Here is a 26,295-nt window from a genome sequence, read left to right as displayed (position 1 = left end):
AACTGTCCAAACAGAGGTGCAGCAACAAGCTTATTGTTCATTGTTAGCAGTTAATTGTTCTCCATGTCACATACAACATTATTCAACTGTACAACAGTGTTCAATAATGGCAGGGTGACATTTGGAAAATATAACTTTGTTGTAAAATCTTCCACTCACAACACCATCGTGACTCAACTTAAAGGAGACATATGTAATTTTATGTTGAACGTCAAATAGTTGTGACCATTTTACTTGCCTTTTAAAAGTCTTCCTGTTTCCATTGTAATTGTTCTTGCTTCCATGAAACAGGTAGTAAATTCAAGAGTTTCTGGACCTCAGACTTCTGGCTGAAAATCACAAGACTGTCTGGAGATGAGCTCTGAATGAGCACACCTTCTGTTTGCGAGCTTGTTCAAAGGAGTAGAACCATAGAGTATTTGGTCCTTCCCCAGCCCTCATGAAAATGATACAGCTTGGAAACAGAGGTGGGGACCTCCTTGAGTAGCTAGCTTATTTGCCACCTGCCTCTGTTCCCATTTATTTCAGGCTGGGCAAATTCCAGCCTACAAACTAAATGGCTCCATCCTTAGAGACCAGAAATACCTACTTTTGTTGCAGCTTATCTTTTGTGCTGCATGTAAACTGCAGTCAGAATAAGTTAATGGTTAAAGTCATATCTTAATTACTGCAAAAAAAAACACATAATTAACCCAGGATAATAAAATGTGAGGCTGGATGAACACAGCAGGCCAAGCAGCATCTCAGGAGCACAAAAGCTGACGTTTCGGGCCTAGACCCTTCATCAGAGAGGGGGATGGGGGGAGGGAACTGGAATAAATAGGGAGAGAGGGGGAGGCGGACCGAAGATGGAGAGTAAAGAAGATAGGTGAAGAGAGTGTAGGTGGGGAGGTAGGGAGGGGATAGGTCAGTCCAGGGAAGACGGACAGGTCAAGGAGGTGGGATGAGGTTAGTAGGTAGCGGGGGGTGCGGCTTGGGCTGGGAGGAAGGGATGGGTGAGAGGAAGAACCGGTTAGGGTGGCAGAGACAGATTGGACTGGTTTTGGGATGCAGTGGGTGGGGGGGAAGAGCTGGGCTGGTTGTGTGGTGCAGTGGGGGGAGGGGATGAACTGGGCTGGTTTAGGGATGCAGTAGGGGAAGGGGAGATTTTGAAACTGGTGAAGTCCACATTGATACCATATGGCTGCAGGGTTCCCAGGCGGAATATGAGTTGCTGTTCCTGCAACCTTCGGGTGGCATCATTGTGGCAGTGCAGGAGGCCCATGATGGACATGTCATCAAGAGAATGGGAGGGGGAGTGGAAATGGTTTGCGACTGGGAGGTGCAGTTGTTTGTTGCGAACTGAGCGGAGGTGTTCTGCAAAGCGGTCCCCAAGCCTCCGCTTGGTTTCCCCAATGTAGAGGAAGCCGCACCGGGTACAGTGGATGCAGTATACCACATTGGCAGATGTGCAGGTGAACCTCTGCTTGATGTGGAATGTCATCTTGGGGCCTGGGATGGGGGTGAGGGAGGAGGTGTGGGGACAAGTGTAGCATTTCCTGCGGTTGCAGGGGAAGGTGCCGGGTGTGGTGGGGTTGGAGGGCAGTGTGGAGCGAACAAGGGAGTCACGGAGAGAGTGGTCTCTCCGGAAAGCAGACAGGGGAGGGGATGGAAAAATGTCTTGGGTGGTGGGGTCGGATTGTAAATGGCGGAAGTGTCGGAGGATAATGCGTTGTATCCGGAGGTTGGTAGGGTGGTGTGTGAGAACGAGGGAGATCCTCTTGGGGCGGTTGTGGCGGGGGCGGGGTGTGAGGGATGTGTCGCGGGAAATGCGGGAGACGCGGTCAAGGGCGTTCTCGATCACCGTGGGGGGAAAGTTGCGGTCCTTAAAGAACTTGGACATCTGGGATGTGCGGGAGTGGAATGTCTTATCGTGGGAGCAGATGCGGCGGAGGCGGAGGAATTGGGAATAGGGGATGGAATTTTTGCAGGAGGGTGGGTGGGAGGAGGTGTATTCTAGGTAGCTGTGGGAGTCGGTGGACTTGAAATGGACATCAGTTACAAGCTGGTTGCCTGAGATGGAGACTGAGAGGTCCAGGAAGGTGAGGGATGTGCTGGAGATGGCCCAGGTGAACTGAAGGTTGGGGTGGAAGGTGTTGGTGAAGTGGATGAACTGTTCGAGCTCCTCTGGGGAGCAAGAGGCGGCGCCGATACAGTCATCAATGTACCGGAGGAAGAGGTGGGGTTTGGGGCCTGTGTAGGTGCGGAAGAGGGACTGTTCCACGTAACCTACAAAGAGGCAGGCATAGCTGGGGCCCATTCGGGTGCCCATGGCCACCCGAAGGTTGCAGGAACAGCAACTCATATTCCGCCTGGGAACCCTGCAGCCATATGGTATCAATGTGGACTTCACCAGTTTCAAAATCTCCCCTTCCCCTACTGCATCCCTAAACCAGCCCAGTTCATCCCCTCCCCCCACTGCACCACACAACCAGCCCAGCTCTTCCCCCCCACCCACTGCATCCCAAAACCAGTCCAACCTGTCTCTGCCACCCTAACCGGTTCTTCCTCTCACCCATCCCTTCCTCCCAGCCCAAGCCGCACCCCCCGCTACCTACTAACCTCATCCCACCTCCTTGACCTGTCCGTCTTCCCTGGACTGACCTATCCCCTCCCTACCTCCCCACCTACACTCTCTCCACCTATCTTCTTTACTCTCCATCTTCGGTCCGCCTCCCCCTCTCTCCCTATTTATTCCAGTTCCCTCCCCCCATCCCCCTCTCTGATGAAGGGTCTAGGCCCGAAACGTCAGCTTTTGTGCTCCTGAGATGCTGCTTGGCCTGCTGTGTTCATCCAGCCTCACATTTTATTATCTTGGAATTCTCCAGCATCTGCAGTTCCCATTATCTCTGATACATAATTAACCCAGTTGTGTCCAAATTAGGAGCAGTAATGGGCTTTGGTCATACGTCCACTAAGTTCTACATTAAAGTTCTCAAAGTTTATTTCATGAGGAACTTCTATTAAATGTGTATTTTGGGATAGAGAGAATTGATTAATAATCAATTGATCATTTGAATTAATAATGTCCCCAAATCAATACCTGAGTAGATCTTGGATATTAATATCTACTTCCACTTCAAAAGCAGTGCTACGATTTATATTTCACAGAACTATACATTTACATTAGCAGGTATTCAAAAATCCCTGTCTGGTGTGAATTAAATAATCTGACCAGTGGGTTTTAAAAGAAGAAAAATAATGGTACAAAATAAGTTAATAATTTTCCAGTATCTAGTTAAATAAAATGAAATTGTAGAGAGACTAAGAAATTCTTTACAACATTTTACGTACTAAAACAAAAATAAAATCAGCAATTAGTGTGTTTTTTTTAGTTTATAAGTTGGAGTGCATATTATACATTTTAATTTGATATATACTAAGCTGCCTTTTCTGAAAAATACAGCAGTTAATACACAAATGGATTAGACTAAGCATCTGCAAAAAATATGTGCAATAATTTTGTATCAATTTGATCCAGACATACAGCTTCAGATGTTTAAAAAGGCCTCAAAGTTCCTGCTTCACGACAGACTCCCATGTAGGTGAGAAGTCAACTTCAAAAATGACCAATAAGCTACTAAAGTATTGCGCTTGCGGGACATGGTGGGCAAATAGTCGAGAGAGGATTTAAATCATCATGTTATTGTTTGCATGTTAAACATGAGTGTACTTTTGATGTTTAGTATTTTTGTATTTCAGTTGGCAGGACGATTTAAGAACTTTTCCTGATTTTCTATTGCATGCAGAAGGAAATAGGCACAGTATGTTTTCCTAACAGAAAAAAGCTGCAGTATGTTATTCTAATATTTAATTTCAGAGGCAGGAGTTCATTGTGATTCTTGACATATGGGCTCCTTTTAACTTTGCCTGTAATGAGCGTAGCGTATTTGTTGCACATGGCTGGAATTCACTTTTGAGTTTTCAATGTTATTGCAAGCATTAAAAATGTTGGACAGGATTCTACCTTTGAAATATCAGCCCATTTTGGGAGGTTTGAGGTGTAACAATCTGAATCAGAATCAAGCACCCAAAATTGGTCAAATATCTTTGTTCCAAAACCATTAGTTTTCATAATTGCCTCTTTTTAACCTAGTCTAGTCTATGTACACTGGGGAGAGGGAGCAATATTTGAGCACAGCCAAATTCTTGTACTTTTTCCCCATAAATTCTCTAATTCAATTTTTAAAATGTAATTACCAGAATGAGCATTGCAAAATGAAACTTTTAGATGGATAATAAATACAAAAGGGTGCATTTATTTCAGCTAAAACTATCTTTCTCTAGCATTCCCAATACAGTGATTTTTGAGATTTTGCTCAGTGCTACTTCATGAAAGAAGTTTTCTGATATTATAAGAACAAATATTGCACAAATTAATATTTGGTACTGTGAAGGATTGGGGCAGCCCATTGGTTTGCATTGCCGTTTCACAGTGCCAGGGACAAGGTGCAATCCTAGCTTTGGGCAACTGTCTGTGTGGAGTTTGCACATTCTCTCTGTGTCTGTGCAGGTCTCCTCCACAGCCCAAACAAGGTGCAGTATAGGTGGATTGGCTATGCTAAATTGCCTATTGTGTCCAGAGATGGGTAGGTTATGTGAATTGGCTATGGGATAAACAGGGCTATGGGGATAGAGGAGGGTGGGTCTAGGTGGCATGGTCTTCAGGGGGTCAAAGTGGACTCGATGGGCTGAATGGCCTACTTCTACTCTGTAGGGATTCAATGATTCCAAGAAGGATTTCTGGATGAGAACTGTTTTCCTCCTGTATTATTGAGTGAAGAAACATAGAGAAGTAAAAGAGGCTTGATCAGAAATACTTAGAGGAATACATCACAGGAAACATTTGTTTCCAGTCTAGTGAGACTCACTTTGGAGAATGTACATACCTAAAATTCTTGCTGTGATTTTCCTGTCAATCGATGCTGCCTATTGAAATTAAGGAGGAATTATGACAACAATTTATCTAATTTCAATGAGGACTGTGATATTACTTGCGGCAGTGACATACTCACTGTCTTGAACGTTTTTGCCATTGGATTGTTCTCGGTTGGTGTTTAGGCCTTGTCTTCGGACTTGTCATGCAGATAAATTCAGAGTCTTAGAGTGGTGCAGCATCGAAACAGATCCTTCAGTCCAACTCGTCCATGCTGACCAGGTATCCTAAATTAATCTCATCCCATTTGCCAACATTTGGCCCATATCCCTCTAAAGTCTTCCAATTCATGTACCCATTTGGATGTATTTTGAAGATTGTAATTGTACCCACCTCCACCACTTTCCCAGGCAGCTCATTCCATACATGCACCACTCTCTGTGTGAAACCGTTGCCCCTTAGGTTCCTTTTATATCTTTCCCCTCTCACCTTAAATCTATGCCCTCCAGTTTTGGACTTTCTCACCCTGGAAAAGAAGACTTGACTATTCACCCTCATCATGTCCCTCATGATTTTATAAATCTCTATAAAGTAATCCCTCAACCTCCAACGCTCCAGGGAAAATACCCCTAGCCTATTCAGCCTCTCCCTGTAGTTCAAACCCTCGAACTCTGTTATCTTGTAAATATTTTCTGCACCCTTTCAATTTTAACAACATCTTTCCTATGTCAGGAAGACCAGAATTGAAAGCAGTATTCCAAAAGTGGCCTAACCAATGTCCTGTATAACATCGACATGACCTCCCAACTCCTACACAATGCATTGACTACAATAAAGGCAAGCGCACCAAATACCTTTTTCATTACCCTGTCTAACCGTGACTCCCCCTTCAAGAAGCTATGAAACTGCAGTCCAAGGGCATTGCCTTTATTAGGCAACAGTTCCTCAGGACTCTATCATTAAATGTATAAGTCCTGCCCTGATCTCCCTTGCCTAAATGCAACACCTCACGTTTATCTAAATTAAACTCCATCTGCCATTCCTCAGCCCATCTGATCAAGATCCCGTTGTACTCTGAGATAACCTTCTTCACTGTCCACTATACCACCAATTTTGTTATCATCTGCAAACTTGCTGACCACTCCTCCTATATTCATATCAAAATCATTTAGGTAAATGACCAAAAGCAGTGGATCCAGCACCGATCCTTGCAGCACACTGGTGGTCACAGGCCTCCAGTCCGAAAAACAACCCTCCACCATCACCCTATGTCTCCCACCTTTAAGCCAATTTTGTATCCAAATGGCTAGCCTTCCCTGGATTCCATGTGATCTAAACTTGCTAACCAGTCTACCATTTGTGCAGCTTCCTCTGATATTGTTAGACTTAGTTGTATAATTATCCACTACTGTTCATAACTGGCTGCAGAAGTTTGATCTGGTCTGTTGGTAATCGGATTGCTTAACTCTATCGATCTCATGTTGGATGCAAGTTGTTCTATGTTGTAGATTCTCAGGTTTACGCCTTTTTAAGTAGGTTGGGTACTGCTGCTGACATGGCCTCCTGCACTCTTCCTTTAATCAGGGTCGATAACCTGGCCTGATGGTAATGATAAAGAGAGGAAAATGCTAGTTAGAGCACTTAGATTAAGTCCACTTCTGCATTTTACAGCAAACATGTGGCATTTTCTCCTTGATTCAAAATGAGTTAATGATAAACTTCATTTCAATATTTTAATCTACTGTATCAGAATTTAACTTACATAAAAGATAATGCCGTGTCAATTGTTTCTTCCAGAATCATTCCAAATGTACTTTGGTTTTCTATAGCAAGATAATGCAATTACTCTATTAACAATAACACCGCAAAGCCAAAAATTAACTATGAATGTGCAATATGTTACATGATACATGTTGTAGGTAATTTTTGAATTCAAATTCCAGTTGCATATCAGGAATTTTATAAATTTTTAATACACTGAAAGTTACAGATTACAGCCAAATTTCCAATCTTAGCAGGCAAGGGAGTGTAATTTAATTAATCTATCTTTTAAGAATTTGCATTATATGCACTTGCAGATCTGGAGCACAACAAACTTAACTATCATCATGCATTATTGCGTGCCCGGTATCTATGAAGTGCAAAATTCATACAGATGTCTTAGCTCCACAAACTAATATTTCAGTTCTTTTCCAAGGGGAAAAAAAATTGAGTTGCAAGTCATTTTTGAACAGCAATTTTCAGTCAGTCCGTATCCCAGAAACAACATGTGAAAAAGACTGTAAGTTGGTGATTAAACTTTTTCAGAAATTGCTATCCAGTTCTGATAGGGCTAGTCAAATGCATTTAATTTCTAAATACTCATCCATTGCTTGCATTCATTCAGTGGAAACATGAAAGAGGGTTAAAGCCTGTTAAATTAGTGCCTGATTTACTGGTGATCAGCTGTGCTTTTTGGACTTGAAGAGAACTTGGCATTAAAATAAAAGAATTTGGATATAACTGATTGCTATGAATGTTTGTACAACAAAGAACAAAGAAAATTACAGCACAGGAACAGGCCCTTCGGCCCTCTAAACCTGTGCCAATATGCTGCCCATCACAACTAAAACCCCCTACCCTTCCAGGGACCTTATCCCTCTACTTCCATCCTATTCATGTATTTATCAAAACACCCTTTAAAAGTCACTATTGTATCTGCTTCCACCACCTCCCCCAGCATCCAGAACCCTCTGACTCTTCCACCCTGGGAAAAAGCTTCTGACTGTCCAGTCTGTCCATGCCCTTCACAATCTTGTAGACCTCGACCAGGTCACCCCTCAACATCCATCATTCCAGTGAGAACAACCAAATTTCTCCAAACTAACCTTATAGCTAATGCCCCCCACACCAGGTAACATCATAGTAGATCTCTTCTGTACCCTCTCCAAAGCCACTACCTCATTCTGGTAGTGTGGTGACCAGAATTGAACACAATATTCCAAATGCGGCCTAACCAACATTCTATAAAGCTGCAATGTTACCTGCCAATGTTTAAACTCAATGCCCAAGCATGCTGTATGCCTTGTTGACTACCTTCTCCACCTGCAATGCCATTTTCAGTGACCTGTGTACCTGTACACTCAGATCTCTCTGCCTATCAGTGCTTTTAAGGGTTCTGCCATTTACTGTATAATTTCCATCTGGATTAGACCTTTCAAAATGCATTACCTCACATTTTTCCGTATTTAATTTCATCTGCCATGTCTCTGCCCAAGTCTTCAACGGATCTATATCCTGCTGTATCCTCATCGCTGTCTGGAATTCCACCAGCATTTGTGTCATCCGCAAACTTACTAATCAAACCAGTTACACTTTCCTCCAAATCATTTATGTATATTACAAATAGCAAAGGTCCCAACAATGATCCCTGAGGAACGCCACCAGTAAGCCTTCCATTCAGTAATGCACCCTTCCACCGCCACCCTCTGACTTCTATGACCAAGCCAGTTTTTATCCTTCCTACAAGCTCACCTGTGACCCCGTGCAACTTTACTTCTGTATCCGCCTGCCATGAGGGACCTTGTCAAAGGCCTTGCTCAAGTCCATGTTGACAATATCCACTGACCTACCCTCATCGATCATCTTCGCCACTTCCTCAAAAAAGCTCAATCAAATTAGTGAGACACGATGTCCCCTTCATAAAACTATGTTGTCTGTGGTGAATATGCCCACTTATTTCCAGGCGGGAGTAAATCCTGTCTCGAAGAATCCTCGCCAATAATTTCACCAGCCTGTAATTACCTGGATTATCCCTGCCACCCTTCTTAAACAAAGGAATAATATTGTACAATTATCTGGGATCTCCCCTGGAGCCAGTGAGATTTCTCTTAAGACCCCAACAATTTCCTCCCTTTCCTCTCTCTGTATTCTGACTTGAACAAAATGAAAGCAATTTTTAGCTGAAAGACATGTTTGTTGCTTGAGAAAGCACCAACATGCGCAGTTTGTTCCAGATCTGAAAGGTAAGGAAGTAAGCACGGGGATTTGAATTGACAACTGTATGACTCATAGTCAGGAGAACAGTCACAGCTAACACTAAAACAGAGTCACTAAGCACTGAGAGCTGGAATTTACTTTGCTGTTAGGCAGTCCAGCCTGCTGGCACATGTGGGTATCCCATCAGGCCCTGGGACTTGTATCTTACTGTTTTTCAAGACCCCCCAGTACCTCCTTCCTTTTGATCTCAACATGATCCAGACTCATCATCCACCAAGTCCTTCTCTATGGTGAATACTGACACAAAGTACTCATTTAATATCTCATTCATTTCCTCTGGCTCCACACATAAATTCCCTTCCCTATCCTTTAGTGAGCCAACCCTCCCTGGCTACCCTTTTGCTCTTCGTACATGTATAAAAAGCCTTGGGATTTTCCTTATTCCTGTTGGCCAATGATTTTTCAAGACCCTTTTTAGCTCTCCCGGCTTCCTGCTTAAGTTTCTTTCAACTTTACTTGTATTTCACTCTTGCTTCATGTGTTTCCACCCTCCTAGCCTTGACAAATGCTTGCTTTTTCTTTTTGTCTGGGCTCACAATACCCCTCGTTATCCAAGGTTCCCTTATCCTTCATCTTTTCAGGAATGTGTCGGTCCTGAGTTCCTATGAATTTACACTTGAAAGCTTCCCACATACCATATAGTTCATACTTTCTGCTTATTCGTATTTGTAGCCCATGGGGGCAGTTGTGATGAGTTAGATAATTCCTGGTCTGATCGAAAAAAAAACTTATTTCTTCTACATATAGAACAGATTATAATTGCAATAAAACCTTGTTGTACAACATTTGTTGTTTTAACATTTTATTGCAATTACAATCTGTTCTATATGTAGAAGAAATAAATTATTTTTTTTCGATCAGACCAGGAGTTATCTAACTCATCACAACTGCCCCCATGGGCTACAAATACGAATAAATTAGAAAATGTTACAAAGTGGGAAACAACAATGTTATTTAAGCGTACGTTACAAATATTTCGCTCAATTTCGTTGATTTGAAACAAAAAAAACAAAGAAATATTACAAGTGAGTTGTTTTAAAAACGACAAAAACAATTTACATCCCTTAGAAAAAAAATGATATCCATTAGTTATACAGATGGGCTCGTCAGGGTGAGAGGCTACATATTTGTTGGCTCCAAGACTTTTACAGAAATTGTGATTAAAGACAGATGTCTGTATTTAATTGAGACTTTGAACATGTTTCCAAACACCATGAACCATCCTACATAAATATCTTGGTAGTTTTGCCATGACTTATTAAGAATGATTGGCCATGTTGCTGATGGGGGGTCTCACACCGAAGCCGCACACAGCAGGCTATAGTGCGCTTGTGTCCCAAAATGTCTCATCAATTACCCACATGTGCCAGCAGGCTGGGCTGCCTATCAGCAAAGTAAATTCCTGCTCTCAGTGCTTAGTGACTCTGTCTTAGCGTTAGCTGTGGCTGTTCTCTTGACTATGAATCATACAGTTGTCAATTCAAATCCCAGTGCTTACTTGCTTGCCTTCCAGATCTGGAACAAATTGCGCATGTTGGTGCTTTCTCAATTAACAAACATGTCTTTCAGCTAAAAATTGCTTCCATTTTGTTCAAGTCAGCCTGATTAGGTGGAAAAGAACAAAGACTGTCAGATGGTTAGATCAGAATACTGAGACCTAGGCTGTCCTTGAAATTGTGCATTGAACCTCAAAGACTGGATTTACAGCCAACTTTGGAGATTGGAGAGAACTGCAAGAAATATCACACCGCTGCCTAATTTTGCACCTTTCTTCAAGTTAGTGGATTAGGTACAAGAAGCAGGAGAAGACGGTGCCAGGGTTTGGTGGGTGGTGCAGGGAAAGGAACGGGTGATTCCTAGAGTAATTAGGGAGAAAGATCAGGAGACAAAGAGGGATGATGGGGTGTGGGACAGAGTGGGAGATGGAAAGCTGGGCAGCTCAGGTCTGTACAGGTTTAAAATGAGGGATCAGAGGTCTTTTTGCCAAGGGGGAATTGAGGACTGAAGTGGAGGCAGTCGTCAGGGTCCTTTAATATGGTGTCAGACTCTTGTACAGGCATTCAGTAGAACTGCTTCACTGAATGCAGGGACTGACTGGCTCAGGGTAAGTCAATGCTGGAGAGAGGATCTCAAGCAGGGGTTTTTAACCACATTTCTCGCTTTGGCAAAGTTATAACATTTACTTCAAGCATGATACAGAACACCAAAAGAACTGCGGATGGTGTAAATCAGGAACAAAAACAAAGTTGCTGGAAAAGCTCAGCGGGTCTGGCAGCATCTGTGGAGGAGAAAACAGAGTTAACATTTCATGTCTGGTGTCCCTTCCTCAGAACTCTGAGTTCTGAGGAAGGGTCACCGGACCTGAAACGTTAACTCTGTTTTCTCCTCCACAGATGTTGCCAGACATGATAAAGAAAACCTTTTTTTTGTCTTTGCCCAATATGAACAGTGCCACACATTTAAATTGCCATTTGGGACCACAGTCAGTCACATAGTGCCCATTTTAAAAAAATCTATGCTGCCTAAGCATCTACCCCAGGATCTCTGTGGAAGATGATCAATTGGAAGATGCAGCACCAACGTGAACTGAGTCAGAGATGCACAGTACCTTTTAAAAGTGGGCAACAAGAAGCTTGAATGCAGAAATTAATTGCTGAGGTACTTATGGATGATTGACAGTTTGCTAAAAATCCAAATGCCATTTTATTTTTCCTTTATTGTATTGTAGCCTCTTCATTTTGGCTGTAATAAAGGTAATGCATGTAGGACTTTTACAATGCAGTCAGGACTGCTTCTAGACAAGTGTCTTTCAAGTTCAATATGGGAAAGAAGTAATCTAGTGCTGGTAAATGACTTGAGAAGAATAACTGGTCGAGAAAAAAAAACAAACTAGCGAAAGACAGACCACAACCTAGTTAGGTTCATCACTGGAAGAGAAAAAAGCCACGCAAAGTGAAAGTGAGGTTTAACCCAGGGCAGGGCTTTTCAGTTCTTCTGTTCCAAAGAAGGGCCACTGGACCTGAAATCTTAACTCTGATTTCGCATAACAGATGCTGCCAGGCCTGCTGAGTTTCTCCAGCAATTTCTGCTTCTGTTTAACCCAGGTTGGTTTGGCACTACAAACTTTCAAAAAAATAACAGCCAGCTACCTTTAATTCATTCACATCTGAATTTAATGGAAGGAGGCTGCGTTCTTTGCGCATGCTTGAAGCAGATGTTAGACTACTTCCAATGCAAGAAAAGTGGTAAAATCCCAGGTTGAGATCCTTCCTCAGCACTGATTTACCCTGAGCCAGTTAATGAACTCACTGTAAGGTGATAGGTCTGTATGGAGTTTGCACAGTCACCCCTTGTCTACATGAGTTCTCCGGTTTCCTCTCACAGTTCAAAGATGTGTAGTTTAGGAGGTTTGGCCATGCGAAATAGTCCATAGTGTCTAGGGTTTAGCCACAAGAAAATGCAGGGTTACAGGAATAGGGTAGGGATGTGGGCGGGATGCTGTTTGGAAGGGATATGTGGACTCGATGGGCGAATGGCTTCATCCGACACTGTCAGGATTCTATGAGAAAGACTATTCAATGAGGTCAGCTACTGAAGTATTTTAAAGAGGATGAACACCTGCATTGTAATTTAATATTTAATACCTGAAGATTGGGTTTCTTGTGCCTGTGGAATCCTGGCAGTTGAGGGGAGTTATGGAGGAGTTAGTGTATGACGTTGATGCACTACGTGTTGCCTGGAAGGAACTGAAGTGCTTCTCTCTGCCACACTAAGCTCACCTCCATAAAATTAGGCACCGCTGACTGACCAACTTTAAACAGGTGCACCCATACACCAACTTTTGATAAAATAAATTTAGCTCTGCCTTGCTCTACTCCAGAATTACCTTACGACCTGACAGTTGGAAAGAGCGGAATCTTGTGACTCCTGACGGGATTTCAGTGAGATGACTTCAATTATGAGGTGCATTGGTTACAAAAGTAAATGCATTCTTTGGTGGGGCGTTTCCAAGTTTGGAACTCATGGATAAAAAGTGAAACTAAAACTAAACTGATTCATAGCATATTTCATTTTCCCATTTAATCAACTTGTCCATTGAGTCAGGGTTACTGAAATAGGAGCAAAACAGTGCCATGTAGCCCCTCAAGCAGCCCCACCTTTCAGTAAGATCAAGGATGATTTGCCGCAGGCCTCACCTCCTCTTTTCATACTAGGTCATCAATATTTCAAACATCTATCTACCCTCTTTTATACATTTTCAGTGATTTCATCGCCAGAATTCTGAGTAGAGAATGCCACTCATTATCCTCTGAGAAGAAATTCTTTCACACTTTTTAAAAGAACCTCCCACTATTCTGTAACTATGCCTGAAATTCCACATCTTCTCTATGCCTACCCTGTCAAGCCCCTTCAGAATCTTGGATATTTCAATAAGATTGCCCCTCATTTGTCTAAAGATTAGATTCCCTACAGTGTGGAAACAGGCCCTTTGGTCCAACAAGTCCATACCAACCCTTGGAGCATCCCACCCAGAACCAACACACACCTGAACACTACAGGCAATTTAGCATGGCCAATCCATCTAGCCTGCACATCTTTGGACTGTGGGAGGAAACTGGAGCACCGGAGGAAACCCACGCAGACATGGGGAGAACGTACAAATTCCACACAGACAGTCATCCAAGGCTGGAATTGAACCCGGGTCCCTAGCACTGTGAGGCTGCAGTGCTAACCACTGAGCCACCATGCCGCCCCTAAACTGCAATGAACAAAGGGAAAGCCTATATAACCCTTTCTTGATTAAGCAACCTCTTCATCTCCAGAATCAACCTCATGAATCTCTTTTGAATAGTCTCCAGTGCGAATATATCTTTTCTTACCAAACACCATGTACCAAGCGAGGACTCATGATCACCCTGTACGATTGTAACAATATTCTTCTATTTTTAAACTCCAAATTCCAAAGACCAAAATTCCAATTGCCTTCCTAATTACTTGCTGCTCCTGCATGCTAACTTTTGTCTTTCACACATAAGAGCACTCAGATCCATCTGTGCTACACTTTTTTGGATATTAAATAGTCTTCCTTTGATTCTTCCTACCAAAGTGCATGACTTTGCACTTTCCTATATTAAACATCAAATTTTTGGCCACTCACTCGGCATATCGATATCCCATCGCAGATTCGTTACACCCTCATTGCAAAATACCCTCCCATCTATTTTTGTGTCAGCAGCAAATTTGGATATATTATACTCCACCCGCTCCCCTCCATGTCAGTAATATAGGCAGCAAATAATTAAAGGCCTTAAACTGATCCTTGTGGCACTCCACTAGGTTAACCTGAAAGAATCATTAATCTGATTTCTGTCTTCTATGTCTTAGCAATCCTCAAACCATGATGATATAGTACCCCAAATATCATGAACTGCTCTCTTATTCAACAACATTTTATGCGGCAGCTTAAAGAATGCCTGAGGGAAATCCAAATACATTTCCCCATTTGGCTTTATTAACTTTGCTTATTATATCTTCAAAGAACTCGAGCAAATTTGTAAAACATGATTTCTTCTTAACAAAACCATATTGACTCTTTGATTGCATTAACCATTTCTAATCGGCCTGTATGTTCCTGCTTTCTGAGTCCCACCCTTCTTGAATGGGGCAATCACATCAGCAGTTTTCTCGTTTGCCAGAGCCCTCCCAGAATTTAGTGAGAACTGGAATATTTCAACCAATGTCTCCACTATCTCCAAAGCCACTTCCTGTAAAACCATCAAGTGCAGACTATCAGGTCTTAATGACTTATTTGCCTTTAGTCCAATTAATTTGTCAAATATTTTGTCCCTTGTATTCGAGAATGCTATAAAATGTTTCCTCTCATTCACACATTGCTTATCTTTGGAACGTTTAGTGTTTTGCAGCATGAAGTCTGATGCAAAATATATGTTTAACTTATCTGCCATTTCTTGTTCCAACACTCATTTTATCTGTTCTCTTCCTTTTTATAGATAACTAGAAGGTCTTGCTGTTCAGTTTTATGTTTCTTGTTAACTTAGTTTCAGTATTAGCTTTTTCCCCTTTTATTAGCTTTTTAGTCATCCACTGCCGGTTTCTAAAAAAAATTCTAATCCTCTCGCCCACCACTAGTTTTTACCATTTTTTAATTTCTAATTTTTGATTGGATACTCTCGATGCTCACATTTGTTTACCACTGATGGTTCAACCTTCTCATCAAATCCTTTTTGACCAGAATATAGCTTTGTTGAACATTGTATTATATCGATTGTTGTGGTCCATCCAAAGTCCCTTGAGATAGTCAGCACTCAAATGGCACACTCCTGTTGGTTCATGACCGTTTTGATGATACAGATTCTCCAGAGACTTCCAGTTAAATGATCAGATGAGTTCTGGCAAAGCTGAAGCAACAGCAGTAAAACTGTTTAATTCACAATCTCAGTTCTAAACTGCATTTGGTTTCCTATCCAGCTTCAAATACAGCTCCTGACAAGTGTGCCCTGTGCTGCAGGTTTTTTTGTGTGGCTGACCACATTAGATCTATATGTTACTTCCATTATCTTGGAACTACTTTGAGGTCAAGGGTTGCCAGATCAATGGACCAGTATTTTTCACAATCAAAGAAATTGCAATTGATCCCTTTAAAATTGAGGCAAAATCTTAAAAGTCATTTTTAAATGTTCTTAAAAACAATGCAGGGTTATACTCAAAATTTAGCATAATACAAATTATTGGTTCTGATCTACTTTGGAGTTCCCTATCGTCTCAACTTAATTAACTAAAACTAGTTCCAATCATGTACTTTTAAGATCTTCTTTCACATGTAGTCAACTCACAACGTAGTTCTTATCAGCCCATTTTACTTTCAGAAAAATAATCAAGAATGCTCACCAGAAAGCATGAAGTTCTGAAACTTACATTGGTGTCAAAGCTGAAATCATAGAAAAATCTGCAATTTCTTAAAATGCTGAAAGGTCATATTTTGGACAACTTTGGACAAATTCACTACAGTGCGCTGCCTCCCACAAGGTGCTCGAATACTTCATCCACTTCACCCACACCTTCCACCCGAAAATCAAGTTCACCTGGACTATCTCTAACACCTCCCTCACCTTCCTGGACCTCTCTGTCTCCATCTCAGGCAGCCAACTAGAAACCGATATCCATTTCAAGCCCACCGACTCCCACAACTACCTAGAATACATCTCCTCCCACCCACGTTCCCGCAAAAATGCCATCCCCTATTCCCAATTCCTTCGCCTCCGCCGCATCTGCCCCCAGGAGGAGGCAATCCACTCACGTACATCTCAGATGTCCTCATTTTTCAAGGACCGCAAGTTCCCCACGCAGTGGTCAAGAATGACCTCGACCGTGTCTCCCGCATTTCCCGCAACTCATCTCTCACACCCCGACCCCGCAATAACCACCAAAAGAGAATACCCCTCGTTCTCATGTACCACCCCACAACCTCCAGATCCAACGCATCATCTTCCGACATTTCAGCCATCTGCAATCCAACTCCACCACCGAAGACATTTTTCCCTTCCCACCCTTGTCTGCTTTCTGAGGGACCATTCTCTCCATGACTCCCTTGACTGCTCCACACTCCCCTCTTACCCCACTACACCCAGCACTTTCCCCTGCAACTGCAGGAAGTGCTACACCTAGCCCCATACCTCCTCCCTCACCCCCATCCTAGGCCCCAAGAAAACTTTCCACATCAAGCAGATGTCCACCTGCACATCTGCCAATGAGGTATACTGCATCCACTGTACCCAGTGTGGCCTCCTCTACATTGGGGAAACCAAGTGGCAGCTTGGGGACCGCTTTGCAGAACGCTTACGCTCGGTTCGCAATAAACAACTGCATCTCCCAGTCGCGAACCATTTCGACGCCCCCTCCCATTCCTTAGATGACATGGCCATCCTGGGCCTCCTGCAGTACCATAACGATGCCACCTGAAGGTCGCAGGAACAGCAAGTCATATTCTGCTTGGGAACCCTGCAGCCCAATGGCATCAATGTGGATTTCACAAGCTTCAAAATCTTCCCTCCCCCTACCACAACTCAAAACCAGCCCAGCTCGTCCCTGCCTCCCTAACGTGTTCTTCCTCTCACCTATCCCCTCCTCCCACCTCAAGCCGCACCCCCATTTCCTTCCTACTAACCTCAGCCCGACCCCATGACCTGTCCGTCCTCCCTGGACTGGCCTATCTCCTCCCTACCTCCCCACCTACACTCACCTTTACTGGCTCCATCCCTGCCTCTTTAAATTGTCTGTCTCCTCTCCACCTATCTTCTCCTCTATCCATCTTCGATCCACCTCCCCCTCTCTCCCTATTTATTTCAGAACTCTCTCCCCCTCCTCCTTTTCTGATGAAGTGTTTAGGCCCGAAATGTCAGCTTTTGTGCTCCTAAGATGCTTGGCCTGCTGTGTTCATCCAGCTCTACATTTTGTTATCTCACTTCAGTGCTTATCATATTCCGGACAAATATGTTAGTATCTGAAATCTGGCACACACGGTTACAGTTACTGTTCCAGGCAACTAGCAGCACTTGGAATCAGAAACAACAACTTTAAATGTCATGGGAACACCAACAGATAACAAACTTGAATACAGGCAGTAAATTTAAAATAAATTTGAAAGACATAGTTTCATCATCGAAGTTGTTCACTTGCAAATATCAAGTCATTTTGATTAACTTCTAGGTCTGCAAAGAATGTTTAAGTATTTTTAATGAAAACAGGTTGATTAAGAGGAATGTGTTGATTATTTGCAGGCACTGGTCATATTTGGATGGATGACGTTTCTTGTACAGGAACTGAGGAGACAATTCTTCAATGCAAATTCTCAGGATGGGGAAAAACCAACTGTGGGCATGCAGAGGATGCAGGGATAGTTTGCAAGATTGACTGATTTGGAAAAGGAATCATTGATCACTTAAACAGCATTTTCATTTTAAATGGTATTTGTTTCTGCTTTGTTTTCCACTGTTAAAAACCTTGTTAAAAGTAAGTCCGTTTTCCATAATTTAATCATTTATTTCACAACATTTATGAAGAGCAGTTATATTCAAGAAATATTATGCGTGAAAAAGACAAGACCATTATTATAAATATTGTTATAGTGTTTGATAATCACAATTCCTTGCACTGAAGAATATGGGCCTGAATTTTGTTGTGCATGTTGCTGGCGTGACTTTGAAAAGCAGCAATAGAAGAAAATGCTACTACTGTCAATTGTTCCTTCCATTAAGTTGGTGTTGAATTACAAGATGTATGCTCGAATGGTTTAGGGTGTAGTGGCAGTGCAAGATGTTCAAACAAAACTTGCATTTGTTATACAAATATTTATTTTCCAAGATGGCATCTCAAATATTCCATTCATTAATGGGTTTGACATAAGAATAATGTCCTCGTGCAGAGCTCATTGCAGTTTTGTTTAAGGATTAACCACTTTGAGTGATGCAGTGCTGCAATATCCAAATCCTGCAACATAACTTACACCAATGGAATAAAGTGAATTGTGTTGGTGGCTTCTCACACAGCATATTTCTAACTAAGGCATATTAGAGCATAGGACATAGGTTTGTAGAATAAGCTTTTCAACTCCTCAAGATGCTGCCACCATTCAATTAGATCATAGCTAATCTGCACAACAATCACAATTATCTGCTATTAGTTCAAGGGATAGATTTTACAGGGTGCCAATGTAGAAGCCCAGGTGAAGAGCAGCTGGCCCACAGCCAGATTCAGGCAATTAGCTTGTAATAGACTGGCAATAGAGTTTCCACTCATGAGCGACAAGACATTCCACTCAGAGCTGCCAGCCAATCAGATGCCACTGGTCTTCCAGGACTAGCAGTGCCACCAAGAACAGTGCAAATTGCCAGGACTTCCCACATGTGATCAAGAAGCTTTCAGTGGTGGATCACTGGCTCTGGCAATCTGGTGTGGGACTCGGAGTATGAGAGATCATGAAGGTACAGACAGTATCCCCCTTTAGACTCTTTCTATCGTTCTCATCATTTGTCTTCACACCTATTTTTGTGTCACCCACAAGTTAGTTATTGTATATTCATTTTCTTCATTTAAGTCATTAATATATATTGTATATAATTGTGGCCCCAATATTTATTCTCCATGACACTCCTCTAGTTGCATGTTGGCATCCTGAAAATGCCCACCTTCTCCTAAACCTCTGTCTTCTATTAATTAGTCTGTCTGCCTATCTATCAATGTTAATGTACTACCTCGAGCACCACAGACTTTTGTTTTATTAAGTCACCTAAAGCATGGTATCTTATCAACCGCCTTCTGAAAATGCAAATATAATACTTCACCTTTATTACCGCCTCAAAAATTTCTAATAAATTTGTCAGGCCTATTTCCTGCTGTCTCTGCTTAATCATACGATGTGTTTCAAAATGCTTTCCATTTCATCCTTAATGGTAGATTCTAGCAAATTCTCAATGACAGACAATAAGCTAATTTTTAAAGTAAAGTGACATTGGTAGTTTTCTAATCTTCTGGAATTCAGAATCCAAGGAGTCTTGGAAGATTTCTACCACTGCATCTACTATCTCTATAGCTACTTCCTTTTAATATTCAAGAATGCATCACATCAGGTCCAGGGGACTTATTGGTCTCTAGTCTCATTAATTTCCCTGGCCTCTTTTCACTTGTGATAGTTATTCTAGTTATTTCCTCTCTTCCTTTACCCCTTGATTATTTCATAATTTTGAAATACTACCAGTATCTGAAGAATGTGAAGACTGATGCAATATATTTATACTACTCTTCTGCCATCTCCTGGAGCCCATTATTATTTCCTAGTTTTGTTCAGTAATTGTGGAGCAGGCATGAAGGGCGAAATGACCCACTGCTGCATCAATTTTCTATGTTGCCTTCTTCAGGAACCGATTATAACTTTAGACTCTCTCTTCCTTTTCATATGTGTAAAGAAGCTCTTGCTGTCCACCTTGATAATATTTTCAATTTGGCCCTCAAAATATAACTTTTTCCTCTTTATTACTATGTAGTCATCTTTTATTGGTTTTTAAACTTTTCCCAATCCTGTATCTTCCCACCAATCCTTGATGCGTTGCATAGTATTGTTTTTCAATTTGGTGCTATCCTTAACTGTTCTAGTTAAATATATGTTTGAGGTATAGGAGTTCGGGAGGAAAGGGATGATATTTTCACAGCAGACCAGAAGGGCCTCAGGAAAAATCCTCTATAGGAAGTGGGACCAGGTAGACAGAAAGGTCAATTTCTGGGGTCTGCTGGTCTAAGTGACTGGTGTACGCTAATGCTTAATCTCCTTGTTCCTCCATAGTTCTTTTTCTTTAATATTCATGATATAGGTTTTACTGACAGGTATGTAACAACACATATTATATACCTTCAATTGCACTGGAGAAGATGGTGGTGTGCTGCCTACTTGTGGAATAGGTATTCCCACAGTATTTTCAGTTAGGCATCTGCAGGATTTTGGTCTGAAAATATATATAGCACCTTTACAATAATTAAACAGCTTAATGTGCTTTATAGTTGTTTTATATAACATTTAACACCAAACTACACAAGGAAATATTCGGTGAGTTGATTTAAAGGCTTGGCAAAAGAGGTAGATTTTCAAGGAGGATCTTACAAGAAGGAAGTTAGATAGAGAGGCAAAGATATAAGAATGGAATTCCAGACCTTAGGAGCCATTCAGCTGAAAAATACATCTGCTAATTGTGGAAATAATTAAAATCAGGAATATAAATAGGCCAGAGTTGTGAGAAATCCAGTGATTGGAATGCGGGGGAGAATGTTGTTAAGCTACAAGACATTACAAAATTAGGGAGAGGGAAATCCTCTGAAAGACTTGAAAACAAAGATAGAGCCATAGGTGAGAACAACGAAATTCCACCTGACAGCAGCACCACTTCAAGTTCTGGCACTAGCAAGGAGACAGCCAAGTTCCATGATCACTTATCTGCAGACATATGTATCTCCAGGTCCTTTTTCTTTTGTCTGCCAATTCTTAATAATATGCCATCCCCACAATAGCAAAGATATCTGATGAGATACTTTTTAATGTAAGCCAGAAGCCAGTTTTGTTTCTCTGCTTTTATTTACTCCTATTTAATTGTTTCCAACACTTCAACTTGGAATTTAAGGCAATTTTTGTTCCCTAAACATGTGTATTTTTATGCAAATAAGATTATATGTGAATATTGCTTTTGGGAAATTGATATTAAACCAGTGCAAAGTGCAAGTGCATTACATTTTAAAGTAGACTTTCTCTATCTCTCTTACCTTGAATGATATGGTAGGGATTTATGATAATTATTTTACTGTAGCACCGAGTTCAATTCAGTAATAACAGTAATGAAAACACTTGCCTATTGACTTTTAGAATTTGAGAACAGGTTTCAGAAGATCGCACATTAGAATGGCCACAGTACGGCAAATTGATGGTGTATATAAAAGTAATAACTGTTGAATTGTGAAAATTTTGATTAATTTCCACTTCTGATTCATTTTTCACACTTCAGTCAGTTTTTGTACCAGGGCAGTGGCAACATCTAAGTACTCTGCTGTCCCTCCCTGTGTAGCATTATTTTAATTGTTTCCAACAATAAGTTACAAATTAAGAACTTGCTTGAAAATTTACCTCAGGTTAGGCAAAATAAAAATTGATAATAATTTTGATGGTCTTCCATTTCATTTAATGTGAAAACAAAATAATCAAAGGATTACAGAAGTGTTATGGCATGGAAGGAGGCCATTTGGCCCGTTGTCCCCGCACTGGCGCTTCAAATGAGCATCATTGCCTGAAAATTGCTTCCAAGATGGTGGCAGAGTAGGACTCCTGCGCTAGAACTCATCCGCTCAGTCCGTTTCGTTTTTGTTTTCTTGCTTTTTCTTTTTACCTTCTGACCTGCAATATCTGGGATGAAAGGCAGTGTGAACTCCTGGCCTAGGCGTGGATTTGGACCCTTGTCCTCGGCATGGACTCCTGGCGCTCGAGGTGAAGCCTGGTCCAGTCTGGGTTGGAAGGACTGTTATTCTGAACTCTTACTTCTCTATTTTTCTAATTTATTGCTGGAGTTTTTATTTATTTACTTTTCTAATGTTTTCCCTGCAAGTTTGTTCTTAAGAATCTGTACTTTGGTTCCTAGGATGGCGCTGTAAGTGGTGACTTGTAAACTTTTCACTGTATTCACATGAGTAATGTGACAATAAAGCTAATTCTAATTCATCCTACTGCCAATCTCCTGCTTTTTCACCATATTGTCAAATTTATTTCTAGCCAAATAATCATCCAGTGCTGTCTTGAATGCTTCAACTGAACCTTTCCACCTTTCCAGGCATTAGGTTCCAAACTCGAGCTACATGCTGTGTGAAATTTTTTCTATCGTATCATAATTGCTCCTTTTGCAAATCACTCAAAATCTGTGCTGTATTGTTCTTGATTCCTTTTATGAATGGGAACAGTTTATCCCTACTCACTCTATTCAGTGTGCTCACGATTCTGAAATCTTCTACCAGACCTCATCTTAACCTTTTACTCTCTAAAGAAAACAGCCCCATCTTCTTTAATCTATCCTCTTAAATGAAGTTCCTCATCCATGGAACCATTCTTCTAAACTGCAACTGTACTCTCCTTAATGTGGTCCCATCCTTCCTGTAAAATGGAAGGACTGTTTACAGCAATCTAGCTGAGGGTTAGAAGTATCTTACACCTCAACATCACCTCCTTGCTATTGTACTCTCTCCCCCTATTAATAAAGCCTGTCTGCTTTATGATCTGTTTTGCTGCCTTCAGTAATCCATGTACATTTACACCCAGCCCCTTGGCTCCTGAACCCTCTTTAGAATTGTACCCTCTATTTTATATTGTTTCACACCTCTTCATTGAATGTCATCTAAGGATATAAGAAACAGGAGGAGTAGGCCACCTGGCTCCTCAGACCTGCTCCGCCATTCAATAAGATCATGGCTGATCTTTTCTTGGACTCAGCTCCACTTACCCACCCACTCATTTGCCTCCTATCTGACCATTCCAGCAACTCATCTATGTCCTTCTGGAGTTCTATACTGCCCTCATCACTCTTTACAATTCTTCCAAGTTTCATGTTATCTGCAAAGTTTGAAAATGTCCCCTGTACATCAAGACATAAATCACTAATACATATCAGGAAAAGCAATGTCCCAATGCCAACCCTAGGGTGCTTCATCACAAGCCTTCCTCCAACCTGAAAAATAACCATTGACCAATAGCCTCTGGTTCCTATCACTCAGCCAATTTTGTGTCCATGTTGTTACTGTCCATGGCCTCTCAAATCTGTTATGTGGCACTGTATCAAATGCCATCTGAAGTTAATGTACACCCCACCAATGTGGCTCTGACTGCATTCCACTGTGGAATGAATGTCCTCATCAGCTTCTAAAATGGAAAACCAATTTGTTAGCAGGACCCTGAGGATTCTGACACTGTTTATTTTGGACAGCCTGATGGTTACTCATTCCCTTCTTTCCTCCAGTCGATTAAGCTGCAGTGTGACCACTTCTCTGAAAGTGCCGCCTACACAACTCTCAGCCTTGTGGATGTGCCACAGTCTCTTCAGCAGCCACTCAAGCTCTGAAAACCCAAAGGTCAAGTTTCTGCAGCTGGAAGCGCTTCCTAGATGTGATCGTCTGGGACCCTGATAGGATCCATGACATCCCACATATTACATACTACCTATTTCATTCAACTAACCCCTGTACCACCATATCTTAAACTTACTTCCCTTACTTTAATACTATTCTATTTCTTTTACTCATCTTTGGCTTACTTATGTTATTATATTATCTTGGCTTTGACTTTCATTTATTCCTGGTAGATATTAATTAGAATGTTTCTGTCAAAATAAACAGTTTTCTAATTTAAAACGTTTTACAGAGAGTCCCTAATATAGTTTCTCACCTCCCAATGCATTTATTGATATTCCAAGCTCAGCTGCTTAGAAAGATCCCACTCTGACTCCCAGGTAAATAATGTAGGCCTCACCTCCTTCACTGGTCCGATTCTGCTCCAACTCCCAGATAAGTGGTAATTGTTAGAATTTGTATTAAAACATAAAATAACCAGTGAATTGTTTTTAAAATACAGTAGTTTGGGTACTTGACTTAGACCAGTTTTCAGAACAGAAATGATCACCATAAATGGAGCGTGCGCTCCAAGTAAGAAACCAAAGGATGAATTGAATTGGGCCTCAGACTCGTATCCTTACATACAGATAAGGAAGGACACCACTTTGATTGGGACAACACATCCATCCTAGGACAAGCCAAACAGAGACATGCATGAGAATTCCTAGAAGCATGGCATTCCAACCGGAATTTCATCAACAAACACATTGACTTGGAGCCAATCTACCATCCCCTGAGAAAAAGAACAGGAAATGACATCACCAACCCAAGGAAACCTAACCAGATAAATAGAAAGCGGGACATAACACCAGTGCTTCGTCGGAGGCTCACTGATGATGTTACCTAGAATGGTGACGAAACGTCTGAAAACTAACCTTCCAGCTCAGCGAGCAAACTCACATCCAGAACCTCAACCTGAGCTACAAATCTTCTCAAAACTCGCTACCTCAGACCTTATTCATATTATTTAACTAAGCTGTTAATTTAACTGAGCTGTTATGTCTGTTGTGTCTCCACAGAAAACTACTAACATGATCCCAACTAATGTTATTCTGGGACAACTAAGATCAAAATGATATCTGGCTCAATAGATTGTTTCTTGGTTTTAACAAGGTGATCATCCATTGAAATATTAACAATTGATGCTCCAGATTCAAATTTAACAATAAAACAGACAATTATTAGGCAAAGGTAATGAAAATAAAATAAACTATTTGCATATAACACATATTTAAAGATTTCAAAACATACTGTTAATACAAATCCATTAATCACAACATTCCTCTACAGTCTTCACACCAGAGAGAACTTCTTTTCCTTTCACATCCATAGAGTTTAATTTAACTGTGGCCTCAATTTTGTGTCTTGAAAAACTGACTAGTCTTTTTCCAGAATCTTCATTAGGTTAACTTAAATTTTCTAAGTGTCAAATAACCCCTTCAGCATTTTAACAAATATTTGTTATTTGCAAGCTTTAAACTAAACTGTTTAGACTAAGATAGCCTATTTCCCAACAGTTCTAAATTACCTACCTTTCGCAGGCGCAACTGTTTTGCACTTCGAGCTTCAGGCAAAACTTCTGCCCAAAACTAAAAGTAAAAATATCCAAGCTTCCTATCCCCAAAATAATTCCAGAAAAATCTATCTGAAAGCCTTGTAAACAATCCTAATGGAAAGAAATTTCCATTAACCTCCAAAACAATCTTTCTAAGACTGTATTTTTAAAAAGGTATGACCATGCTACAAAAATACTAGCAAATTAATCATTAAACCTTTTCAGACACAAGTAAACTAATAAGTTAAATTAAAACTGAAAGAACTGAGGTTGCTGTAAATCCGAATCAGAAATTGCTGGAAAAACTCAGCAGGTCTAGTAGTATCTGTGGAGATAAATCAGAGTTGACAATTGACAATCAATTAAATTGATTCTACTTAATTTGGTCCTAAACTGGGGTTTTGGATTATTTGTCCAGTGCTATTACCACTGTGCCACCATCTTCCCATTGTAAATGTTACTTCACTTCAAAAGTACTTAATTGCCTCTAAACTGCTAGTGACGTGTAAAAGATTCTGAACACCAGCTTATACGCAAGTCTTTCTTTGTCTTTTATATAAATGCAAAATATTTTTATTAACATAACAAATTGGCTACACGCTTATGATAGATAAGATGTTACGAAAACATCATTAAAATAATGGAAGTGTTAATTTAGCAGTTTTTGAGCTGGACAAATTAAATAACACCATATTTTGACATTTTAAATATGTATTCACAACCTTTGGACACCATTTTGTTTACTGTATCCAGGATATTTGAATGTTTTGCATAACTATAATTAATGACAGTCTTAACAACATTCTAGGACTAATTATACACACTTTCTCCTGTTCCGTAGAGTATCATATTATGCCATACTGCTCTCTAGTGTCCAGTTGTGACTCAGTTTGAGCTGCAAGGCTGATTCAAAGATGGTTGATGTCCTAAAGGTGCAATTAGTATTTACCAGCAGATCAACACTGATCTCAGAGCTGACTAATTCACCCCAGAGGCAGAAAATAATGACTTTAAACGTTTCTTTAGAGTTTGAGCATAATGTATCCTGGAAACTCAATGCAATATGAAACAACATTGTATT

General features: G+C 41.0%; 1 protein-coding gene across 4 annotated transcripts in view; it reads left to right on the top strand.

Moving 5' to 3' along the window:
- scara5 (scavenger receptor class A, member 5 (putative)) overlaps positions 1–22,725 on the top strand; it is an 87,370-nt gene extending 64,645 nt beyond the window's left edge. For all 4 annotated transcript variants that reach the window (XM_048531833.2, XM_048531832.2, XM_048531831.2 and 1 more), the window contains exon 9: positions 17,752–22,725. In XM_048531833.2, coding sequence (XP_048387790.1) covers positions 17,752–17,888 — 137 coding nt within the window. In that variant the 3' untranslated portion in view covers positions 17,889–22,725. The remainder of the gene's footprint in view (positions 1–17,751) is intronic.
- Positions 22,726–26,295: the final 3,570 nt, after the last annotated feature.

The sequence above is a fragment of the Stegostoma tigrinum genome, chromosome 4 (assembly GCF_030684315.1).
Source record: "Stegostoma tigrinum isolate sSteTig4 chromosome 4, sSteTig4.hap1, whole genome shotgun sequence".
Lineage (NCBI taxonomy): Eukaryota > Metazoa > Chordata > Chondrichthyes > Orectolobiformes > Stegostomatidae > Stegostoma > Stegostoma tigrinum.
This window is presented reverse-complemented; position numbering and strand designations above follow the sequence as displayed.